The 22,298-nt window shown below is 35.9% G+C and overlaps 1 protein-coding gene across 9 annotated transcripts in view; it reads right to left on the bottom strand.

Moving 5' to 3' along the window:
- FOXN2 (forkhead box N2) overlaps positions 1-22,298 on the bottom strand; it is a 57,147-nt gene that overhangs the window by 13,600 nt on the left and 21,249 nt on the right. For all 9 annotated transcript variants that reach the window (XM_044925890.2, XM_044925889.2, XM_006078394.4 and 6 more), the window contains 2 exons: positions 10,311-10,861; positions 1,128-1,252 (listed from right to left, as the gene is read on the bottom strand). In XM_044925890.2, coding sequence (XP_044781825.1) covers positions 1,128-1,252; positions 10,311-10,847 — 662 coding nt within the window. In that variant the 5' untranslated portion in view covers positions 10,848-10,861. The remainder of the gene's footprint in view (positions 1-1,127; positions 1,253-10,310; positions 10,862-22,298) is intronic.

The following is a 22,298-nucleotide window of genomic DNA, read 5'->3' as shown; positions in this document are numbered from 1 at the left end:
GACATCTCACAAGCAGCAATACTAAGGAAAGTATCAACTCCCAAACAATGAAAGTATAAACTCTGATAACATCTTTTCAGAGTTTCATTTCATAAGGATAAACTAGTTCTTGTCACAATGATCCTTCTAATCTACTAATATGGTAAATAAGCTTAAATCTCAATAAGTATGTATGTATATATATTGCTGAAATGTCAACTTTAGGCTAACTTTTAAAACTGTATCAGCTACAAACACTCCTCTATATTTAATTCCTTAAACACTACATGAAATGTTGGTAACTGCTGCAAATGGGAGTTCACTCTTCTACTTTTGTGAATGTTTCAAATTTTTCAATTATTTTACTAAAAAGCTTTAAAAAACTTTTTATAGACTACCCTTAAAAGTATTTTGACAAAACTGTCATTTTCAACTCAAATGAATATATATAATAGAATTTAAAAATAAAGATTCTAAAGGCTTCTTTCAAAGGCAACAGTCAGATTTAAAGTCATCATTTTCAGATTTGACTTAAAATGGGAAAGCTATAAGATCAATTTAATGATCACTGAGTTAGAAAACAAAAGGCCAAGGAAAAGCATATATGCCAACAGAAACAAATCAAATAAAAATCCAAAGCATTATTTTACTTGACATTTAAAAATTTGAGACTGGAACATAATTTTCAAATATTAAACATGCTGTGAAGAGAAAAAATCTTAAAATAGAAAAACGAATATAAGTGTATATATAAATGCTGCAAACAAACTACCTTATTTAAAAAATTTTAAATATACTTCTATTTTCTTGTGTCTTTAGGTCAGTATTAGTACTGCAGACAATGTAAATGATCTGATCTTTACAAAAAGGTTTCAGGTTATACCTGAATTCAAATTATCACTATCTTCAGAGTTTAGTTAGAATACATTAATTATTAATACATTTTGCAGAATTTATGCTCTCAATTACCCAACATCTTGGTTCTTAATAAGTAAAAATGCCTTAGTCTAATGTCTTATCAGTAAATAATTCTCTATGTAATTCGAAAAAAAAAAAAGATGAAAAAAACCCCACAACTTTAAGTTATTCCATCTCATATAATGAAATCTTATATATTGCCACTGACATTTACATCTTAGATCTTGTACCTTTGTGGTGATGCAGGAGGGCTGTAAAATGTGGATTTTGAGGAGAAAGGTTGCTTCTTCAGTGCCTGCATAAGGTTGGGTTTATATTCTGGATCAACACACCATAAGGAACCTTTTCCATTAACCTAAAATAAATTACATAAGAATTAGTAACCTGGAATCAGACACAAAAAGTGTCTGAATGTTTTTCATAAGTGTGTGGGGAAACAAAACCCAATAGCACCTTTTGAATACAATGCAAACACTGAACTAAACTTGCCAGCAATGAACTGTGTGATTAAAAGCCCTGGAGGCAGACAGCCTGGGTTCCTATCTCCAGCTCTGCCATTTACCCGCTGTGTAACTTTAGGAAGGTTAACTAACTTCTATTTCTCTGGGTCATTATTACCGTATTTGGAAGGTACGGATAATAATAGTACCTACCTCACAGGATTGTTCCATAGATTTAATTACACGTAGAGTACTCTGCACAGTGCATGGTGCATAGGGCCACAAGACCACAACACTCTAGGACACACCATTCACATTCACATCACAGTTTGTGAGAATGATACAACACCAAGCTATGCAGAGAACAGCATGAAGGGCTATGCATGATGGCCCTTCAATTAGGTGGTGTCATTCCCCCCAAAGTGCTAAACAATATGATACTGGGTGATGCATCCAAAAATAATTATTTTTATGGCATTAACACTAGTGTTTATTTTCCCATTTAAACTGCTTAAATTCAAAGCAAACAATTTAATGAAGAGATGGCAAAAGTCTCAGAGAGTAAAATAAAAAACAGGGATGGAAAAGACTCTTGTAAAAGGTAAAAAAGAGGAAAAAGTACCATCCCTATCCTCAATATGGTTAAGTTACAACATTTGAGGGCCTTTTGGATAATAAGGTAAAGGGTACACAAGCCCAGATTTCATGGAAATAGTCATAAGAATCTAAAAATAATAGAAATGTATGATTATTGGAAACTAGAGAAAATATAAAGATAAGTGCCCACTAAATGGCAAATGAGAGATGACTCAAAGAATGTCTTGCCTGCTCCACAGTTCCTCTAATATGAAGGAACAGCTCACCGGGAAGGTAAACAGACAATATACCTGAAGAATATCACTAAAATGATCTAATGTGCAGGGGAAAGGCCAGACCAGGAGATAATTCCTTCAAAGAGGTTTGAAAATGCTGCGTGTTTTACCTCCTTTCTTCTTAGGTCACACTGCATATTAGCAGATTGGTGGTGGTTTAGTCGCTAAGTCATGTCCGACTCTTGTGACCCCATGGAATGTAGCCTGACAGGGTCCTCTGTCCATGGGGATTCTTCAGGCCAGAACACTGGAGCAGGTTGCCATTTCCTTCTCCAGGGGATCTTCCCAACCCAGGAACCGAACCTGGGTCTCCTGCATTGCAGGCAGATTCTTTACTGATTGAGCTATGAGGGGGTTCTAAATAGTCTTGCTTTATTTAAACCTGTTTTGTATTAAAAACACTGATGTAACTGATGAATTCTTACAGAATATACTTTCCTAATGTTAACACTGAGAAATTTTTTTTTTTTGGTAGAAAAAACTACAAACATTGATCAGACCATGAAGAAAAATAAATCTTATTTAAAGGTCACTCTAGTGCAAAAAGGGGAAAAAAAAACCCAACTGCAAAATTCTCTGACCACTTGGAAATTTACAAACACTCTTGAATTTAAAAAGATATCCAAACTATAATTACAGATTATAAACGGCATAAGAAAAACATAAAAACTAAGTGGATGTGGTCAAATGCACAGACATTAGTTGAGCTAGTTAAATGAAATAACTGAAGGATTTCAGGAGCTGTAACATCACCTGCTAACTCTTCCTTAAGGATACATCTATCCTATTTCTTTAGCTGAACATCCATCCCTATCTACCAACCTGAACAGTTTGACTAGAAGAACATCCCAACAAATGTACCACACGGACCCACAGCTTACATATAGAAGCCCACAGTCATGCAAGGAGGAGGTTCAACTGCAAACTCATCCCACTTCCCCAGAGCTAAACACCACTTGCACAGAAGTTAAGAGTACAAGCCTTGAAAAAGAGTACAATACCTACCTTTGGAAACCTGGCTCTGTCACTTAACAGGTGTGTAACCTTTAGAAAAATGTCTATGGTTCTCTGTGTATTAGTATGCTCAAAATATATATAAAACAGTACCTTCTGGACATAGGCCCTTAACACCAAATACTACTATTGCTATGTTTTATGTTCATTTTCTTTGCAGTTTTGAAAACTGTTCCTCTTTCTTCCAGTCTAATATCATTGTTTTTATTCTCTAATAATTTGTTTTTCTGCTTCTATTCGACTAGATATTGACATTAAATTTTAATAAATATTTTTGAAGATATTTAATCTTTTGAAGATATAAATATCAAAAGTTAAATATAAGTTATAACCTGAACTCTTCTCACCTTGGTGTACAAAATTTCCTCACAAGATTAGTGAGATTCAAACTGCTACTAATTTTTGTTTTTACATCTTTTCTATTTCAAAAACCCCTTCTGAAAATTTGAATTATACCTCAAAACATTAACAATTATCTAGACAACAGTAAAACTGACCCCTGCTCCTTTCTGCTTGTATAAAATCCCGTATGATGTAAGCTATTATGATTGCTGAAGATAATATGATGAATTCCAGGGTGCTTCCATTTCCTGAACTGTTTTCAAAGTAACATTAGTCTATTACTGAGGTTTTTTTTTAAATTTCTGAATATCATGTCATAACTACTATAGCAGAACAGTATAATGAAAGAACGGTTTCACAGGTTTTAAAAGTGAAATCTTAAAACACTGCTTACTGACTGGCTACATGACATTGGACTAATAATTTAATCTCTATCTGTCCTCTAATTCATATTTTATCTGTAAAAAAACAGACCACTTCACTGAGTTGTGATGAGATTCAAATAAGATAATTTTTATGTAAGTGACAGAGCTGCAAAGTAAATGAATACAAGAGGTTATACTGAAAATGGCAGAAAGTCAGTTTATTTCCTATTCTTTTCTTCTAAGAGATGAAGGACTTTTAAAAACATAAACAATAAGAACAAAAATTAATTAATTTTGAATATGAGACAAAAGTTAGAAATAAACAAGAATTAAACTGATAAGGGAAAAACACTTTCGTGTGAGGAAAAGTATAGTAATTGAGTTTAAGGCAGTTTTTAACATCCCAGCAACTTAAATATATTGGACAAGAAAAACCATGGTGTCATATCATACTGTAATACAGAAAAGTAACGTACCATACTATCAGATGAAACTTTTTCTGGCCTGTGGCAGCAAGATATCACATGAACTACATTGAAATTTTAAGTTTTTTCCAAAGGAAGTCAAATTTCTACCCATGTATTTTAGAATTAAGTGATGGACCATCCCATCTTAAATTAGATGTAATTCCAATCACTTGGCCTAAGTGGTAAGTGTATTCTGAAGATAGAGAAATAAAACTTTAAAAGTGATAGCACCCACAATATCCTTTGTCCCCAAACCACTTCAGTTTCATATAGAAAAGAAATACATAAATTATTTTTCATATATAGACTAAGACAATTATTTTAATGATTCTAACCATGTTCTATCTTGGTATTCCTGAGATTATACTCCCAGAAGCTGTTTGGTTCATAAATCTACTTTTAAAATTCTATTGTGAGAGAACTGCAAATTGTTTTGATCACAGAAGAATTGGTATTTCCTTGAAATAGCAAATTGGAAGCACTAGTACTGAAAACTTGCAGTTCAGGGCAGTTAAGTATCTTGAGTAAGGTCTCCAAATAACCGTCTGTTTTGTGTTACCATGGCAGCACTTCCGTTCACTGAGCCCCTTCACAAACTATCAGTAACAAGATAGAATTATGTATTTGCTAATCTATGTTTTAGAGTCTATAGCAAAAAACTTATTTTTAAATCTAAGTCTCAGGTAAAAACTATGCCTCTTTATTGTTGTGCTTAGATGATAGAACACAAACACTAAAGAGTTTAAGAAGTACTATTTTAAAGTGAATATGACTATTACAAGAAATGCTTTTTTGTGCAGTGGAAACAGGAAATGTGCATTCTCTCATGTGCTATTTTGCATTTTGAAACTCTAAGGCTTTTGGACATATTTGGTAAAGAACCACCGAAGGTTCTGAAGAAATAAGGAATATACTGAGACTTGAACTTTTAAGATTTATCTTACTGGAACTTGTAAAGAACATTGGGAGAAGAAACAAAGTTCACTATTCCTGGAATGTTTTCATGTACCTGCACTGTACATTTTAATATTTCCCCCCCTTGACTACCTTTTTCAGTGGTTTTTAGAACCACTGAATTTAAAAAGGCATTCATAATTCTTGCTCATAGTGTGAACTTTCAATGGTGGCTTGCATGACTTCATTTCTTGGGATTCAGCTATTGAAGCAAATCACCACCACGAAAATGTACAGCCTGAAACTGTACAGGCAAAACTTATGATTTCATGTTCCCCAGCTAAATTCTCACATTAAATATTTCAGTCTGGCTTTTATAACAAAGTTTGAAAAACAGATTTTAAGACTTCAATGTTAATGTTCAAAACATAAAAACAAAACAAAAACACCTTGCCTAGCTTTTCTGATTTTAAAATTCATAAATAACAAGCCAAGATTTTTAGGCCTATCTTTTGAGAGTGGTAACTATGGTACGGATGAGGGCAGGGAGCTAAGCAGCAGCCATAGCAGGTGACTAGGTATCTATATCAACTTGTAGTTTGACCTGGACCTTTGTCATCTTGCTTTCTTTTTTGAGATTATCATTTCCAGACAATTATTTATTCATCAGAAAAAGTGCTTTTCAAGGTTGCCAAACCTAATGGAAGTAAGTATAACTTACTTGCCTTTTGCACATTGAAAAAGAAAAAAAATCAGTATTTTGAGGTACTGATTCAAGCAGTAGTTTATTAAAAAAATAAAATAAAAACAAACCACAAGCACTCCCAATCTCACTTGAATTTATCACTTTTTGTCCAAATTTTGCACTTAATGACATAATGTTGGCAGCTTGAAAATGGCCACGATAGAAATATTTATATCATGGAAATCGGCAAAAGTGATACCTTCACTCTCACCCAATTGTTAAATATTTAGCAATACACCACTGTTCATATATTTTTAATTCTAATCTTTTGGCTGCTACTTGATGCTAATCAAGTTTTTTTTCTCTTTCTTTTGGCTGTGAGATGCAGCACGTGGGATCTTAGTTCCCTGACCCATATCAGACCTGCACTCCCTGCAGTGGAAGTGTGGAGTTTTAACCACTGGACTGACAGGGATATCCCCATTTTCAAGGTTTTTTTTGCAACATTTGACACTGTTGCTCATTCACACTTAAACTTACCCTCGCTGGCTTCCGTTATACCATACTTTCCCTAGACCCTTCTACTAAAAACCAATGCTGATGACTAGTTTCTTTTACATCTTGCCATAAGCATAAAAACAATAGGCCTCAAACTAGAAAAGAATTAACTGATACAGTTCAAAAAATAAAATCTAATGATGCATGGTAGAAAGAATACATACAAAATTTTCAACACTTTCAGTCATTTGAAAGGAGAGTCTGACTGATAGGGGAATGCGTTTCCAAAATTACTTACTCATATGTATATTGAGTCTGATTTCCTTGCCATACGAGTCTCTCCATAGCGCTGTTTAAATGTCCTTATTATATAGCAGCTGACTTCCCATACAGCTAACTGGCCAAGAGCCCAAGATGGAAGCCATGTCTTTTATGACCTGGATTCAAAAGGCACACTCTATTTCCATAATATCCTCTTGGTTACACAAACCAGCCAAATTCCGTATTGAAGGGGGACTCTGCTGCTGCTAAGTTGCTTCAGTCATGTCCAACTCTGTGTGACCCCATAGACGGCAGCCCATCAGGCTCCCCCGTCCCTGGGATTCTCCAGGCAAGAACACTGGAGTGGGTTGCCATTTCCTCCTCCAATGCATGAAAGTGAAAAGTGAAAGTGAAGTCGTTCAGTCGTGTCCGACTCTTTGCGACCCCATGGACTGCAGCCTACCAGGCTCCTCCGTCCATGGGATTTTCCAGGCAGGAGTACTGGAGTGGGGTGCCATCACCTTCTCTGAAGGGGGACTCTACAAGGGCACAGATACTGGAAGGCAGGGCTCATTTGGGGGCTACCTTGGAGGCTAGCTATAACAGACTGATCCTTAAAAATTGCTGAGGCTTTTTAATGGCCAAGCACATAGCTGGCCTTCATAAATATTCCATGTGTAGTAAAGAATGTATTAAATAGCAATTTATTACATAGCAATAGATAACTAATACAATCTCCTTTAATCGTAAGAAAATGATGTGTCCAAATGCCTTGCTACCCAGGGTGTCTCATGGATTAGAGGCATCAGGATCACCTCAGAGCCTGTTAGAAATTAGAAAGCCTCAGTCTCCATCCTAGATTTGCTGAAGAAGAATGTGTATTTTAACAAGATCTCCAGATGATCAGTAGATACTTTCAAGTCTGAACAGCACTGTCCTATGAAATCCCTTCAGTTATCTAAAGATTTAATTACTTGCTTTTTAAACTTTTATTCCAGAATTTTTATGTCAGAACTTTCTGCTGCCACTTGGGTTATAGAAAACTACAAAAGAACAACACTCCTAGATTAACAAGAAAAAAAAAACAAAATAATCTACAAAACCATAATTTTTTATGAGCCTGAGAATTTAGACTGCAAGAAGAATTGATTTTGGGGTGTGACAGAATCTGTGAGGAGGGATGAAACATAAGAGCTGTTTCACTTTTGGTAGAGCATGGAAAAAGTGGCAGTCACGATAAAAAGTAAGAAAACAAAATACTCAAGGGGACCTAAGGAAGACACCCTTGGAGACGGAAATAGATGTGTTGAGCCGACTATGGTCTATGGTTAGAGCAAGGATATCAGGCAAAGCTCATTCATGCTCCAGGCCCTGAGTGAGTATAACGTAAGATCAGGTGTCCCTCTGGGAGAGGCACTAAACCTGCCTAAACCCTGGACAAAGCAAATAAGAAGCAAAAGCTGTCTGCCACTGAGAGAGAGACAAAGCACCCTCCCTCACCCCAGTTACCAGCAAAAGACAGCTGCTGTTGGAAGAAAAGTACAAAACCCAGTTATCCTTACACTTTACTGATACTAGGCAATGCAGTATACATCATGTGGAGAAGGACAGGAAATTAGCTCATGCTCAAATGCTCCAAAGATACAAAGCAGAGATCTGTTGCCACTGGGAAATGGTCACTCACTTGTACCCAGAACTTCCCACTGATATTAGGTAACATTTACTTACCATGATGGGAGTGGACAAGAAACTGGCCTGAATGCTGGAACAGTGCTGTTCAAAAGGAACTTATACAATGACAAAGTATCCTATATTTGTTCTCTCCAGTATACCAACCACTAGCCACATGGAGGTCTCTGGCTATTGATAAGTGCAGCTATGGACTTCACTGGGTGGATGGGAGTCTGCTCATGGAAGAGACAGGACGTCCCACACTTGAGGCACAGGCATACAATAAGCCTGCCTGACACTAAAACTGGAGAAGAACCAAGAAACCTATCCTGTTCACACCAGGAAACTTTCACCAAGTAACAAGGAAGAATGATCTATTGCTAAGGGAGGAGTAAGCGTACAGAGAGAAATATTTAACTCCCCTCCCACTTCTAAGCTAAATGTGTCACAAACTGACAGATAAAGGTGGAGCAGAAAAGCTAAGAAAAATCACCTGACATTCCAGGCCTCACACTAAATACAAAGTATCAGCAGTCTCTCTATAGCAATGTAAAGACTATGGTAGATCAAAGGTAACTATGACAACCACAAAACCCACCCAACTCAACTACTAACTAGATTGATCAATATCTGTCCATACTAACAACCTGATAGAAGTAGAGTTATATCTATTTCTTGATAGAAATGTTCTTTACTCCAGTTTCTACCATTTTTTAACAAGCAAAGTCTGATATTTAATGCAAAATTATGTGACACACAAAAGCAGGAAACAAAACAATTAACAAAACCAGACTCAGAGATGGTCCAAATATTGAAATTATCAGACAGACACTGTGACTATGATTAATTTGTTTAACAGACCTAGTGGGAAATTTTTAGCAGAAAGTTGGAGACTTTTTAAAGGAAAATGAAAATACTTTAAAAAAAAAATGAAGATGATTTTATTAGGCTGATCAGCAGAATGGATACAAGAAAGAATAAAACTGTACAAAGATCAATAGAAATTATCCAAACTGAAACAAAGAAAAAAGAGTAGGAAGAGGGATAGAGCAATCAAGAGGTGAGACAACAGCAAGTGGTCTAACATAGTTTCATTTGAAGCCCAGAAGTAGGTGGTGAATCATAAGAAATATTTGAAGAGATAATGAGGAAACAAATTTCTAAGTTTAATGACAACAAACCACAGATCCAAGAACATCAGAATAACCAAGGCAGGATAAAATAAAGAAAAACACACTTAGGCACATCATAGTCAAACTGCTAAAAAGTAGTGATAAAGATAAAAATCTTGAGGACAGAAGGGAAAAAATACTACAAACAAAAGAACAAAGATAAGAATGGCATCAGACTTCTCATCACAAACTATGCTACCCAGAAAACAAGAGAATATGCAATGATAGATTTAAATCCAACCGTATCAATTACACTAATGTAAAAGATCCACACTCCAATTATAAGGCAGACACTGTCATATTGAATAATTAAGAATTTATAAATACAGCAACAAGAACATTACAGAAACTAAGAACAGAAAGTTGGGACATTAAAAAAACTAATTAATTATAATCAAACCACTTTTTTGTATACCTGAAACTAACGCAACATTGTAAATTAACTATACTTCAATTTTTAAAAGTTAAAGAAAATAAAAAGGAAATAATAAACTTCTAATTTATACCTAATTTGTACCTTTAGTAGACTGAACATAATTCTGCTAGATTTATATCAATACTGAAGAAATTTAAAAGCATCTGAGATGAAAGCAAATGGTGAATAAAATTAAGTTCAAACTGAAGTAATCTGACTTGACTATTTTTTGTCTTCCTTTGACTTCCTCATATTTTAAGATCTCCGTGCTATTTCCCCCCACCTCCCTAAATATAGCAACATTCATAAACACTGACCTTGCCATGGCTTCTTTCCACTTTCTGAAAACATTTATTCAGGGACAGATTATGTCTAACAGAATTCTTCCAGCCAGTTGGTGCAGTTGCAAAATATGGGAAGCGGTTCAGAATCCAGCTATAAATTTCTTTGACTGGCAAACACTTATTTGGAGAGTGTTCAATAGCCATATAAATGAGAAGACTAAAGGAGTATGGGGGCTTTGAAGTTGCTGATTTTTTTTCTTGGTTCTGATAGCACGACGGTCCAAAGGATGGCACATCATCTCCTTCTATGTCATACAATGGACTAACAATTGGAAGACCTTCGCTTCCAAAGCTGAAGTTTGTTAGGAGATTAGTACTTTCGTGAAGCCAGTTCAAGTTTGTGAGTTCATCATCTGCTGACTCATTGTCCACTAGAGTGGCCTTTGGCCTGGCAGCATCAACAGCTTCAGGCAAGCTTCCCATTTTGTAAATCTGGCTCAATCCTGCAACCTTTTCAGCTCCTGGAGTTTCAGCTCTCTTTTCTGGAGTCATTCCAATTACTGGACCCATTTACTCTTACAGTTCTGCAACAAAAGAAACAATTATCAACCAATGTTATACTTAAGATTCATAAGCACATGGAAAAAGGAAACACAAATTTAAATATCCCCAAATCAGAGAAATTTTATAATCAATATCCCATATAATATTTAAGTATAATATTTGTATAACAAATGCTAAAGGTTATAATACAGAATTTATTTCGTTATTTGAAATGGCTATAAATAAAATGCCCCACTATAGCACAATATGTACAGGTGATATTAATAAAGCTGAATGTATTCTGAATACTTATTACAGTCCCTAGCCCATAATAACTGCCTAATAAGTAACGTGTGCTATTACTAAAAAATGAATAATTATATTTTTGAATTCTAAAATTCTATAATCTATTCATCTATAATTTCACTATAATTACAGTGAAATTAACAGTCGTACCTAAGGCTCAACAGATTTATTATTGTAAATTCCAGTATTTCAGAGAGCTGAAACTCCAGTATTTATTATTGTAAATTCCAGTATTTTAACTCTTCCTTCTATATACTATCTCATCAAGTACTGATGGTGAAAGGTTGACATTCTTAGTCAAGTTTGAACTGTCACTGTATTTTCAAGGGGAGGAAAAAAAACTTTCCAAGCTATCCTTTTTTATTTCTATTCTCTCAATGATTTTTTTTTTTACTTCTGAAACATACTTCAATTCAAAAATCTTACTACGGAAGAATAACTGACCAAAAGGGAAAGTGGCAGAACTAATGTGCCATATAATTCATTTTCAATGGTTCATCAAGGTACCTCATTTCCGAATTCTGTGAAAAACCCTCTATTGTAATAATATTATATATTTATAATAATATACAATATTATATACATATAATAAAGCCTCTAATAATATACTATTATTCTATTCAAACTTCTTATATTTATGTAAGTGAAATAAGAGAAGCAACCCCGGGATTTTATTTTATTTAAAACATAGCTGGCAGGTTTCTCTAATTATGAACACTGGTCAATGTTGGATATAAAACAATCTGGATTCTTGTAGCTATTAGATGTAGTCTCAGAATACCCAATTATCAGTAGCATCCATCAGCTAATATTTGGGGTGTAAGCCATTGTACTAAATACTACATATTGTATCTTAAATGACTATCAATTAAAATGCATAAACTTTATTTACGCTATTACTTAGTTCTACATATGGTCCTTTTCCTCCCACTGTGACTCCCATGATAAGAGTCTTTTACTTTTGTACTCCTAATACATCGTAACAAAACATTGAGCATAAGGAGGCACTCAAATTATAACTTCAAACTGAAATGAACTTATAAGCAACAAATACCAAGTGCTGTGCTACCTACTTTTAAAAGTTACTTTATTTTCAAAACAAACCATTAATGCTAGGAAATATCCCCACTAGTTACAATAAGAAAGTTGAAAATCCCTGTTATGGAAGCCAAGTAAGTAAACTGTCTAATGTTCTAAAGCTAATAAAAAGTGAAGCCAAAATTAAAAATTACACTGAGTTCAAGATTCAAGCTTTTTTGTCCATTCGAGTACACTCAATTTCTTAAGGAACGTTCATTTTTAGCAACACTACTTAAAACAGATACTGTTGACAGTCTCATCAGAAACGAATTCAAATAGCTGCAAATATGTCATCCTCTGAATCACAAGTTTAGAATGAAATCCCATTACTTTAAGATGCAAGACAATACTATGGCAGCAAATGTGCCAAAGATTACAGAAAGCATTGCTTGCTTGGTTACTTTGCCTCAGTTGTGTTCAACTCTTTGCCAGCCAGGACTGCAGCCTGCCAAGCTCCTCTGTCCATGGGATTCTCCAGGTAAGAATACTGGAGTGGGTTGCCATTTCGTTCTCCAAGGGATCTTCCCCACCCAGGGAATGAACCTGTATTTCTTATGTCTCCTGCATTGGCAGGTCGGTTCTTTACCACTAGCACCACATATAGCCAAGCAAAGTTAAAAAATCAAGTTGAAAGACTGACATCCTCTTAGATGGGTTTCAGTTGTCGCTGTATTTTCAAGGAAAGAAAAGCTGTTTTTAAACTATCCTTGATGAGTACTTTAGAACACCAAGTCCACCAAAAAAAATAGGCAAATGATCTTTCCTTACAAATAAGTATATAAATAACAAACGTATGTATTAGAAAATATTCAACTTCACTGATTATTAAAAAATACAAAACAAAAACGTGACATTAAGTATGATAATATACTTAGCATAGTGTCTGATAAACACAAATAATTAGTAACATTATACAAGTTTTGTTGCCTAATGTCAATGGTTTCATGCTAATGCTCAGTTGTTCACTTTCTGTGAACTCGTGGACTGTAGTCCACCGGGCTCCTCTGTCCATGGGATTTTCAGGCAAGAATACTGGAGGGGGTTGCCACTTCCTTCTCCAGAGGATTTTTCCCGACCCAGGGATCAAACTTGTGTCTCCTGCATTGGCAAGTAGATTCTTTACTACTGAGCCACCTGGGAAGCCCTATCACCAACCAGTTAAAAAAATGTATAATACACAATTTTGGGCAAGGACTTGGGGCCATTTTGAAAAACAAGATGGCAATATGCACCAAGAATCATTAAAAATGTCATATTCTTTGATTCAATACTTCCACTTATGATTCACTCCAGTGAAATAATCCTAAATCAGAAAATATTCTCTCCTTATCTTTTACACACACACAAACACATGCACGCACACAGATGTTTATCCAGGAATTATGAAAAAGAGGAAAACTATAAAGTTTATATATTTTATTACAGAGAAATAGCTAAGTAAATGAAAAAACATCTATTTAATATTTAGTAGTCATTAAAAATGAAAATTATGAAGTAAAAATGGAAGATTGTGAAGTAAACAAAAAAGCTTACTAAAAACTGGCAAACAAAAAGTAGGAAATATACATGAAGCTAACAGTGGTTTACACAGTGGAAGTGAGAAATAGATTTAAGGGCCTAGATCTGAGAGATAGAGTGCCGGATGAACTATGGAATGAGGTTCGTGACATTGTACAGGAGACAGGTATCAAGACCATCCCCATGGAAAAGAAATGCTAAAAAGCAAAATGGCTGTCTGGGGAGGCCTTACAAAGAGCTGTGAAAAGAAGAGAAGTGAAAAGCAAAGGAGAAAAGGAAAGATAAAAACATCTGAATGCAGAGTTCCAAAGAATAGCAAGAAGAGATAAGAAAGCCTTCTTCAGCAATCAATGCAAAGAAATAGAGGAAAACAACAGAATGGGAAAGACTAGGGATCTCTTCAAGAAAATCAGAGATACCAAAGGAACATTTCATGCAAAGATGGGCTCAACAAAGGACAGAAATGGTATGGACTTAACAGAAGCACAAGATATTAAGAAGAGATGGTAAGAATACACAGAAGAACTGTACAAAAAAGATCTTCACGACCCAGATAATCACAATGGTGTGATCACTGACCTAGAGCCAGACATCCTGGAATGTGAAGTCAAGTGGGCCTTAGAAAGCATCACTACAAACAAAGCTAGTGGAGGTGATGGAATTCCAGTTGAGCTATTCCAAATCCTGAAAGATGATGCTGTGAAAGTGCTGCATGCAATATGCCAGCAAATTTGGAAAACTCAGCAGTGGCCACAGGACTGGGAAAGGTCAGTTTTCATTCCAACCCCAAAGAAAGGCAATGCCAAAGAATGCTCAAACTACAGCACAATTGCACTCATCTCACACGCTAGTAAAGTAATGCTCAAAATTCTCCAAGCCAGGCTTCAGCAATATGTGAACCGTGAACTTCCTGATGTTCAAGCTGGTTTTAGAAAAGGCAGAGGAACCAGAGATCAAATTGCAAACATCCACTGGATCATGGAAAAAGCAAGAGAGTTCCAGAAAAACACCTATTTCTGCTTTATTGACTATGCCAAAGCCTTTGACTGTGTGGATCACAATAAACTGTGGAAAATTCTGAAAGAGATGGGAATACCAGACCACCTGATCTGCCTCTTGAGAAATCTGTATGCAGGTCAGGAAGCAACAGTTAGAACTGGACATGGAACAACAGACTGGTTCCAAATAGGAAAAGGAGTATGTCAAGGCTGTATATTGTCACTCTGTTTATTTAACTTCTATGCAGAGTACATCATGAGAAACGCTGGACTGGAAGAAGCACAAGCTGGAATCAAGATTGCAGGGAGAAATCTCAATAACCTCAGATATGCAGATGACACCACCCTTATGGCAGAAAGTGAAGAGGAACTAAAAAGCCTCTTGATGAAGGTGAAAGTGGAGAGTGAAAAAGTTGGCTTAAAGCTCAACATTCAGAAAACGAAGATCATGGCATCCGGTCCCATCACTTCATGGGAAATAGATGGAGAAACAGTGGCAACAGTGTCAGACTTTATTTTTCTGGGCTCCAAAATCACTGCAGATGGCGACTGCAGCCATGAAATTCAAAGACGCTTACTCCTTGGAAGGAAAGTTATGACCAACCTAGATAGCATATTCAAAAGCAGAGACATTACTTTGCCAACAAAGGTTCATCTAGTCAAGGCTGTGGTTTTTCCTGTGGTCATGTATGGATGTGAGAGTTGGACTGTGAAGAAGGCTGAGCGCCGAAGAATTGATGCTTTTGAACTGTGGTGTTGGAGAAGGTTCTTGAGAGTCCCTTGGGCTGCAAGGAGATCCAACCAGTCCATTCTGAAGGAGATCAGCCGTGGGATTTCTTTGGAAGGAATGATGCCAAAGCTGAAACTCCAGTATTTTGGCCACCTCATGCGAAGAGTTGACTCATTGGAAAAGACTCTGATGCTGGGAGGGATTGGGGGCAGGAGGAGAAGGCAACGACAGAGGATGAGATGGCTGGATGGCATCACTGACTCGATGGACCTGAGTCTCAGTGAAGTCTGGGAGTTGGTGATGGACAGGGAGGCCTGGCGTGCTGCGATTCATGGGGTCACAAAGAGTCCGACACGACTGAGCGACTGATTTGATCTGATCTGAACAGTGGTTTATATAATAACTTGGTAATTTTTTTCTTTGTTATATTTTCCAGTGTTTAAAATGTTTATTACTTTTATAGTTTAAAATTAAAACAATATACTCCATGCAGAAAAGGTTGTATTAGATTATTTTTAGTTGTATTTCCATTTCACACAAAACAAAATCACAAAACAGTCAGTCTGATCAAAGGCCTCTAGTCAAAAAACAGAAGCTACCTCTCATATTCTTAGCACAGTTTACTTTTTCCTGTAACACAAATTAGCTCACTGGTATGTGGGTAAAAGATTTTAGTACAATGTGAAAGTCACATAGGTTTGTACATGATTTTTCTCAGCCTATGTCTTTACACTACTAACTAATAAAAGCTAAACCTGAAATAAGCTAACATAGTGGAAAGCAGTAAGCTGCTGATAATACAGTACTGTACACAATTCTCATTCAACCCATTTTCCTCCTCTTGGCACAGCTTGGCCACATGCATTTTCTAGAAAATACTTAATGAAATCTCCTCTCCAGATCTTTATGCATTTTACTGCCTCCATAACCCTGTAGCGTCAATCTTTCCTTGCACACCCTTCAATCAGGCTATCTTAGTCTTTTTTTTTTTTAATCTCAGGTTGACTGTAATATTTCTTTACTTGTAATAGATTTAATGTATCTTTTAAAATATTCTAGCATTCTTATTAAGATTTACTTCTGTTAGTGTTCTGGTTACAAAGCTTTGCAAGTTTTGGGTGTGACCCATATCACATGCCCACAGTGTTTTCAGAAATATATAATATGTAACACTGTAACAAAAGGTCTATATATTCTACACCAAAATCAAGAAAACTTTTAGCTTTAAGTTTTTATGAAACTACTTCTTAAAATGAACTGAAAATATTCAGTAGCAGATAATAATATGCATGGAAGTTTGATTCATAAAGCAAAATAAGTACAGAAATAAAAGGAAATCTGGACTAGTGATGTAATACTTCCTTTTAGTAATCTTTTAAGAACAATACTTCAATCAACCAAATATAATTGTTACACATAACAAAGTCACTCAAAATAGGTAGTTAAGCCTAGAAAATGTGGAATTTGAAAAATATATCCTAGGCTTCCCCTGGTGGCTCAGGGAAAGAGTGGTTAACAGTCTGCATGCCAGTGCAGGAGACAGGGGTTTGATCCCTGACCTAGGAGGATCCCACATGTCTTAAGGAGCAACAAGCCAAGTGCCAAAACTACTGAGCCTGCGCTCTGGACTCTTGGAGCTGCCAACTACTGAGCCCATGTGCTGCAGCTACTGAAGCCTGCATGCCCTACAGCCCATGCTCAGCAACAAGAGAAGCCTCTGCAATGAGAAGCCTGCCTGCACACCACAGGAGTAGTCCCTGCTTGCCAAAACTAGAGAAACCTTGTGTGCAGCAATGAAGATGCCACACAGCCAAAAAGAAAGAAAGAAAAATGTATCCTAATTTATTAGGTGTGGAACTAACATAACTCAAATAATGAATACATTCACTATAAACCGATTTCTAAAACCAAGACACTGCTACAAAAAAAAAAAAAAGGAAGTAAATGTACAAGACAATTTAGCAAAATACACATTTGTGACTCTAAATCTACACTTCAGGAAAGAACAGATTTTTCTCTCACAAGGACAATTTTTAAAGTGGAGAGTTCAAATAATCCTAGTATTATTTGAGCCCCTGCCTAGAGTTTCACTGTGTATTGGTCATGCAGTATCTTGAGAAGAGGGCTCAGTATTAAAATGCACATTTTTTTCAACTATGCAGCTCATGCATCTCTAAAGGTGTCTAACAAGGAACTGCATGTCTGCATATCGTGTTCAATGATACAGTGATACTCAACCTCAGGGCAAGAAAAATAAGATTTCCTATTGAAATTCTTAGATCACATCTTAAAATGTTAGAGGAGAGCACTTTTGCTTAGGTTTGTATTATTAATAATACTTGTCTGAGAGGAAATGCTTGACAAAGAATAAATAAGGGAAACCGAGGCAGTGAATTTTCAGTGTTACAAGGTGCTGAATTAAAGGTATTAGAGATCACACTGAGAGCTTTTTTTTTTGCCCGAAATAACTAAGAAACCTCCTAAACATACAGTGTTGTTTAAAAACCACATAGATTTTTATGACTTAATCTGTTCACATTTTAATTGATTGTATCAAAGACAAAGCAAATGAAAATTTTTTCCTTTATAATTAGAATCCTTGAATATTTATTACTTAGCCCTCTAAGTTTTTCACACATCTTACAAAATTGAGTTGTACTGAAGCTTGTTTTCCTGTCCACCAAATTCATTAACATGACTGCAGCAGTAATTCATTCGTTTTTTTACAGATGACTTACATTCTACTTTATGCATATACCACAATTTATTACACTCTTTAGACATTTATTTATGTTTATGTTCGGGGCTACTACAAGTAGTATTGCTATGGACATCCTTGTTTATATCCCTTGGAACACAACTGTAAACAAGTTTTCTGAAATTCTTAAAGCACAATACATGTGAAGCAGCAGAGTTATTGGGTCAGAGTATTCTTTTCTTCAACTTTAACTGCTAATGACAGATTACTACCAGGAATGTACAAGTATACTGTTTGCTCCATGAACCCATCAAAAAAAATTTTTGCCAATCTGATGACTGTGAATTTGTATCTCCTTGTGGTATAATTTGCATCGCCCATATTATTAATGGAGTTGACTATCTCTTCACGTACAAAAGAAACCTAGAAGGCAAACGTGTATGTGTGCGTGTGTGTGTATATATATATATAATTTTTGTGTGTGTGCCATTTCTATTTAGTGTGTGCCCCTTTCCATTAAGTGTCTACTAAAGCCATCTGTATTGTTTGCATACTAATTTTTATATGTAATGCAAATATCTTTCCCTATTTAGATGGCTTGTCTTTTTGTTGCCTATTAATGAAAAGGTTCTCAACTTTAATAGGGTGAATTAACCCTTTTCTTTAAATAGTTACTATAGTGTCTCTCATTTAAGAATTTCTTCTGTATACAAAATTCATAGAAGTTTTATCCCATACTGTCTTCTATATGTATTATAGCTTTTACCTTTCACATTTAAGTCTTCAGTTTCACCCCCAAAATGTATGGATGTATTTTTTAAAATTCAATTTCATCTTTTACATATGAATACACAATTGTTCCAGCATCATTTACTAAAAATTTTGTCCTTTCTGTTGGGAGAACCAATCCATCATTGGCTCTTAGCACTCTAACATTCTCACCAGGCATGCCAAGAATGAAAGACCTTTATGTGACCCATTTCTCAGGATTGTGTTTGCCACACACAAAATTGAGGAATGACTTAACACTTTCTAGACAAAGGGCAGCAAGAGTTCCATTAACATTTCTTTTTTCATATGTAAGTTATTTAAAAGAATATATTTTAATTTCCATGGGATTTTTTTTCTTAGTGATTTCTAACTTTAATGATTTATAGCATACTAACCCTCTGAAATTTGTTGAAACTTGCTTGATGGTCCAGTAGGTGTTGATTTTCATGATGATTCAGCTGATGTTTCTACAGTGATTGGATGCAACATATGTCCATTGGCTCAAGCTTGTTAACTACATTGTTTAAGTTTTCTATATTCCTGATTTTTTTTTTGGGGGGGGGGGTGGTTTGCTCTCTTTGCCAATTAATGAGTTAGATATATTACAATCTCCCACTACACTGGTGAAATTTGTCAATTTTTCCTGGTGGTTCTATTAATATATTTTATTTGTGGTTTTGATTATTAGTTGCACAGAAATTTAAAACTTCTATATATTGATGGAGAAGTGAAACATATACTGTGGTGTATCAACTCTTTTATCTCTAGTAATTCTACTTGCCTTAAAAGTCTATTTCAAATGACATCCCAGTTTTCATTTCATTAATATTTGCCTGGAGAAGGCAATGGCACCCCACTCCAGTACTCTTGCCTGGAAAATCCCATGGATGGAGGAGCCTGGTAGGCTGCAGTCCATGGGGTCGCTAAGAGTCGGACACGACTGAGCGACTTCACTTTCACTTTTCACTTTCATGCATTTGGAGAAGGAAATGACAACCCACTCCAGTGTTCTTGCCTGGAGAATCCCAGGGATGGGGGAGCCTGGTGGGCTGCCATCTATAGGGTTGCACAGAGTTGGACACGACCAAAGTGACTTAGCAGCAGCAGCAGCAGCAATATTTGCCTGGTACATCTTTTTCCATCATTTTACCTACAACATGTTTTCCTTTCGTTTCTTTGTTGTTTAGTCACTAAGTCATGTCTGGCTCTTTGCAACCCCATGGGCTGTAGCCCACCAGGCTCCTCTGTCCATGGGACTCTCCAGGCAAGAATACTGGAGTGGGTTGCCATTTCCTTCTTCATTGTTTCTTTATAGTCTGTACTAACTCCCATATAGCTAAACATTTTAAAATGTAAGGCACTGATATGGGATTTACTTGTATCATCTTATTATTGCATTCTGTTTCCTTCTCTCTTATCCCGCTTGCCTTCTTTGGGATTATTTTTTTCTGGTTCCACCTTTTCATCATCTACTAGTTTGGAAGTTATGTATTTCTATTACTTAAGTGTTACTTAAAATTTTCTACCACACATAATTATCAAAATCCAAAGTTACTTTTAATCTTCTCCTCAGTAATAAAAAGATCTTTTGAACACTAGCTCAAATCACCTCCTCCCAGTTTATAAAATAACTGGCATTTAATCAATAACTAAAATAACTGCTATTTTAGTTCTAGCTTTTTTTAACCCCATCAGTTCAGTTCAGTTCAGTCGCTCAGTCGTGTCCGACTCTTTGCAACCCCATGAATTGCAGCACACCAGGCCTCCCTGTCCATCACCAACTCCCAGAGTTCACCCAGACTCACGTCCATCGAGTCAGTGATGCCATCCAGCCATCTCATCCTCTGTCGTCCCCTTCTCCTCCTGCCCCCAATCCCTCCCAGCATCAGAGTCTTTTCCGATGAGTCAACTCTTCGCATGAGGTGGCCAAAGTACTGGAGTTTCAGCTTTAGCATCATTCCTTCCAAAGAAATCCCAGGGCTGATCTCCTTCAGAATGGACTGGTTGGATCTCCTTGCAGTCCAAGGGACTCTCAAGAGTCTTCTCCAACACCACAGTTCAAAAGCATCAATTCTTCAGCGCTCAGCCTTCTTCACAGTCCAACTCTCACATCCATACATGACCACAGGAAAAACCATAGCCTTGACTAGACGAACCTTTGTTGGCAAAGTAATGTCTCTGCTTTTGAATATGCTATCTAGGTTGGTCATAACTTTCCTTCCAAGGAGTAAGCGTCTTTTAAGACACTATTATTATTGTTTATACAAGTTTTGAAAATTAAATTACACTTCTTTAACATACACTTACCACTGTCCTTTGATCATCATTCCTTCCTGAATCTCAGACTTTCAATGACCATTTTCCTTCTATTTTAAATGGTCTGCTAGGGAGGTGGGGGAGGGACAGCATGAGAGTTTGGAGTTAGCAGACACAAATGATTATATACAGAATGGATAAACAAGGTCCTATTGAATCACACAGGCAACTATATTCAATATCCTGTCATAAACCATAATGGAAAAGAATATGAAAAAGAATATACATATATGTACACCTGAATCCCTTTGCTAAAAAGCAGAAATTAACACTGAATCAATCATACTTCAATCTAAAAAAAAAAAGTGGTCTGCTAGTGAACTTTCAAATTTCTCTGAGCATGTCTTTACTTGGCCCTTGTTCTCAAAAGTTATTTTTTTTGCTAGCTATAGAATTCTGGGTTGAATTAGAGTAGTTCAATGGCAACCCACTCCAGTATTCTTGCCTGAAGAATCCATGAACAGAGGAGCCTGGCAGGCTACAATCCATGGGGTCGCAAAGAGTTGGAAATAACTGAGGGACTAACACTTTCACTTCAGTTTCAGAGTAGGTCAGTTTCTAGATTTATTTTCACTGAGTTTATTATTTTCTTGGTCTCTATTTCCATTATTGCTATCAAAAACTGAAAATCCTTTCAAAGCACTCCATGTTTTATCTTAAATATTTCCCCTTTACTAACCTCTTTTATAATTTTCATTTTCTTGTCTCTCTATATTTCTTCAGGTTTATCTTTCGTTTTATCATTTTTTTCTCCAATGGGGTCTATTTGCTTTTATCTATCCCTTGCATTCTAATTTCAGTTACTATATATTTCCATTTCTAGAACTTCTGATTCTTTTACAAAATGTTTGCTCTTTTCCTCATTGAACATATTAGATATACTTCTTTTACATTTTATATCTGATAACCCCAAGACATGATCTAACTGTAGGTCTGAATACAGATTCTCTTATATTGTACCCTATTTCCTTAGATGGTTTGTAAACTTTTATTTTAAGCGTCTCATTTTTTCATTAAAACTTTACCAACAGGAATTCTTTCACGATTATGATTTGTGCTAC

This window comes from Bubalus bubalis, chromosome 12 (genome assembly GCF_019923935.1).
Source record: "Bubalus bubalis isolate 160015118507 breed Murrah chromosome 12, NDDB_SH_1, whole genome shotgun sequence".
Taxonomy (NCBI): Eukaryota; Metazoa; Chordata; class Mammalia; order Artiodactyla; family Bovidae; genus Bubalus; species Bubalus bubalis.
Note: the sequence above shows the minus strand (reverse complement) of the source record. Positions and strands in the feature narration are given on the sequence as shown.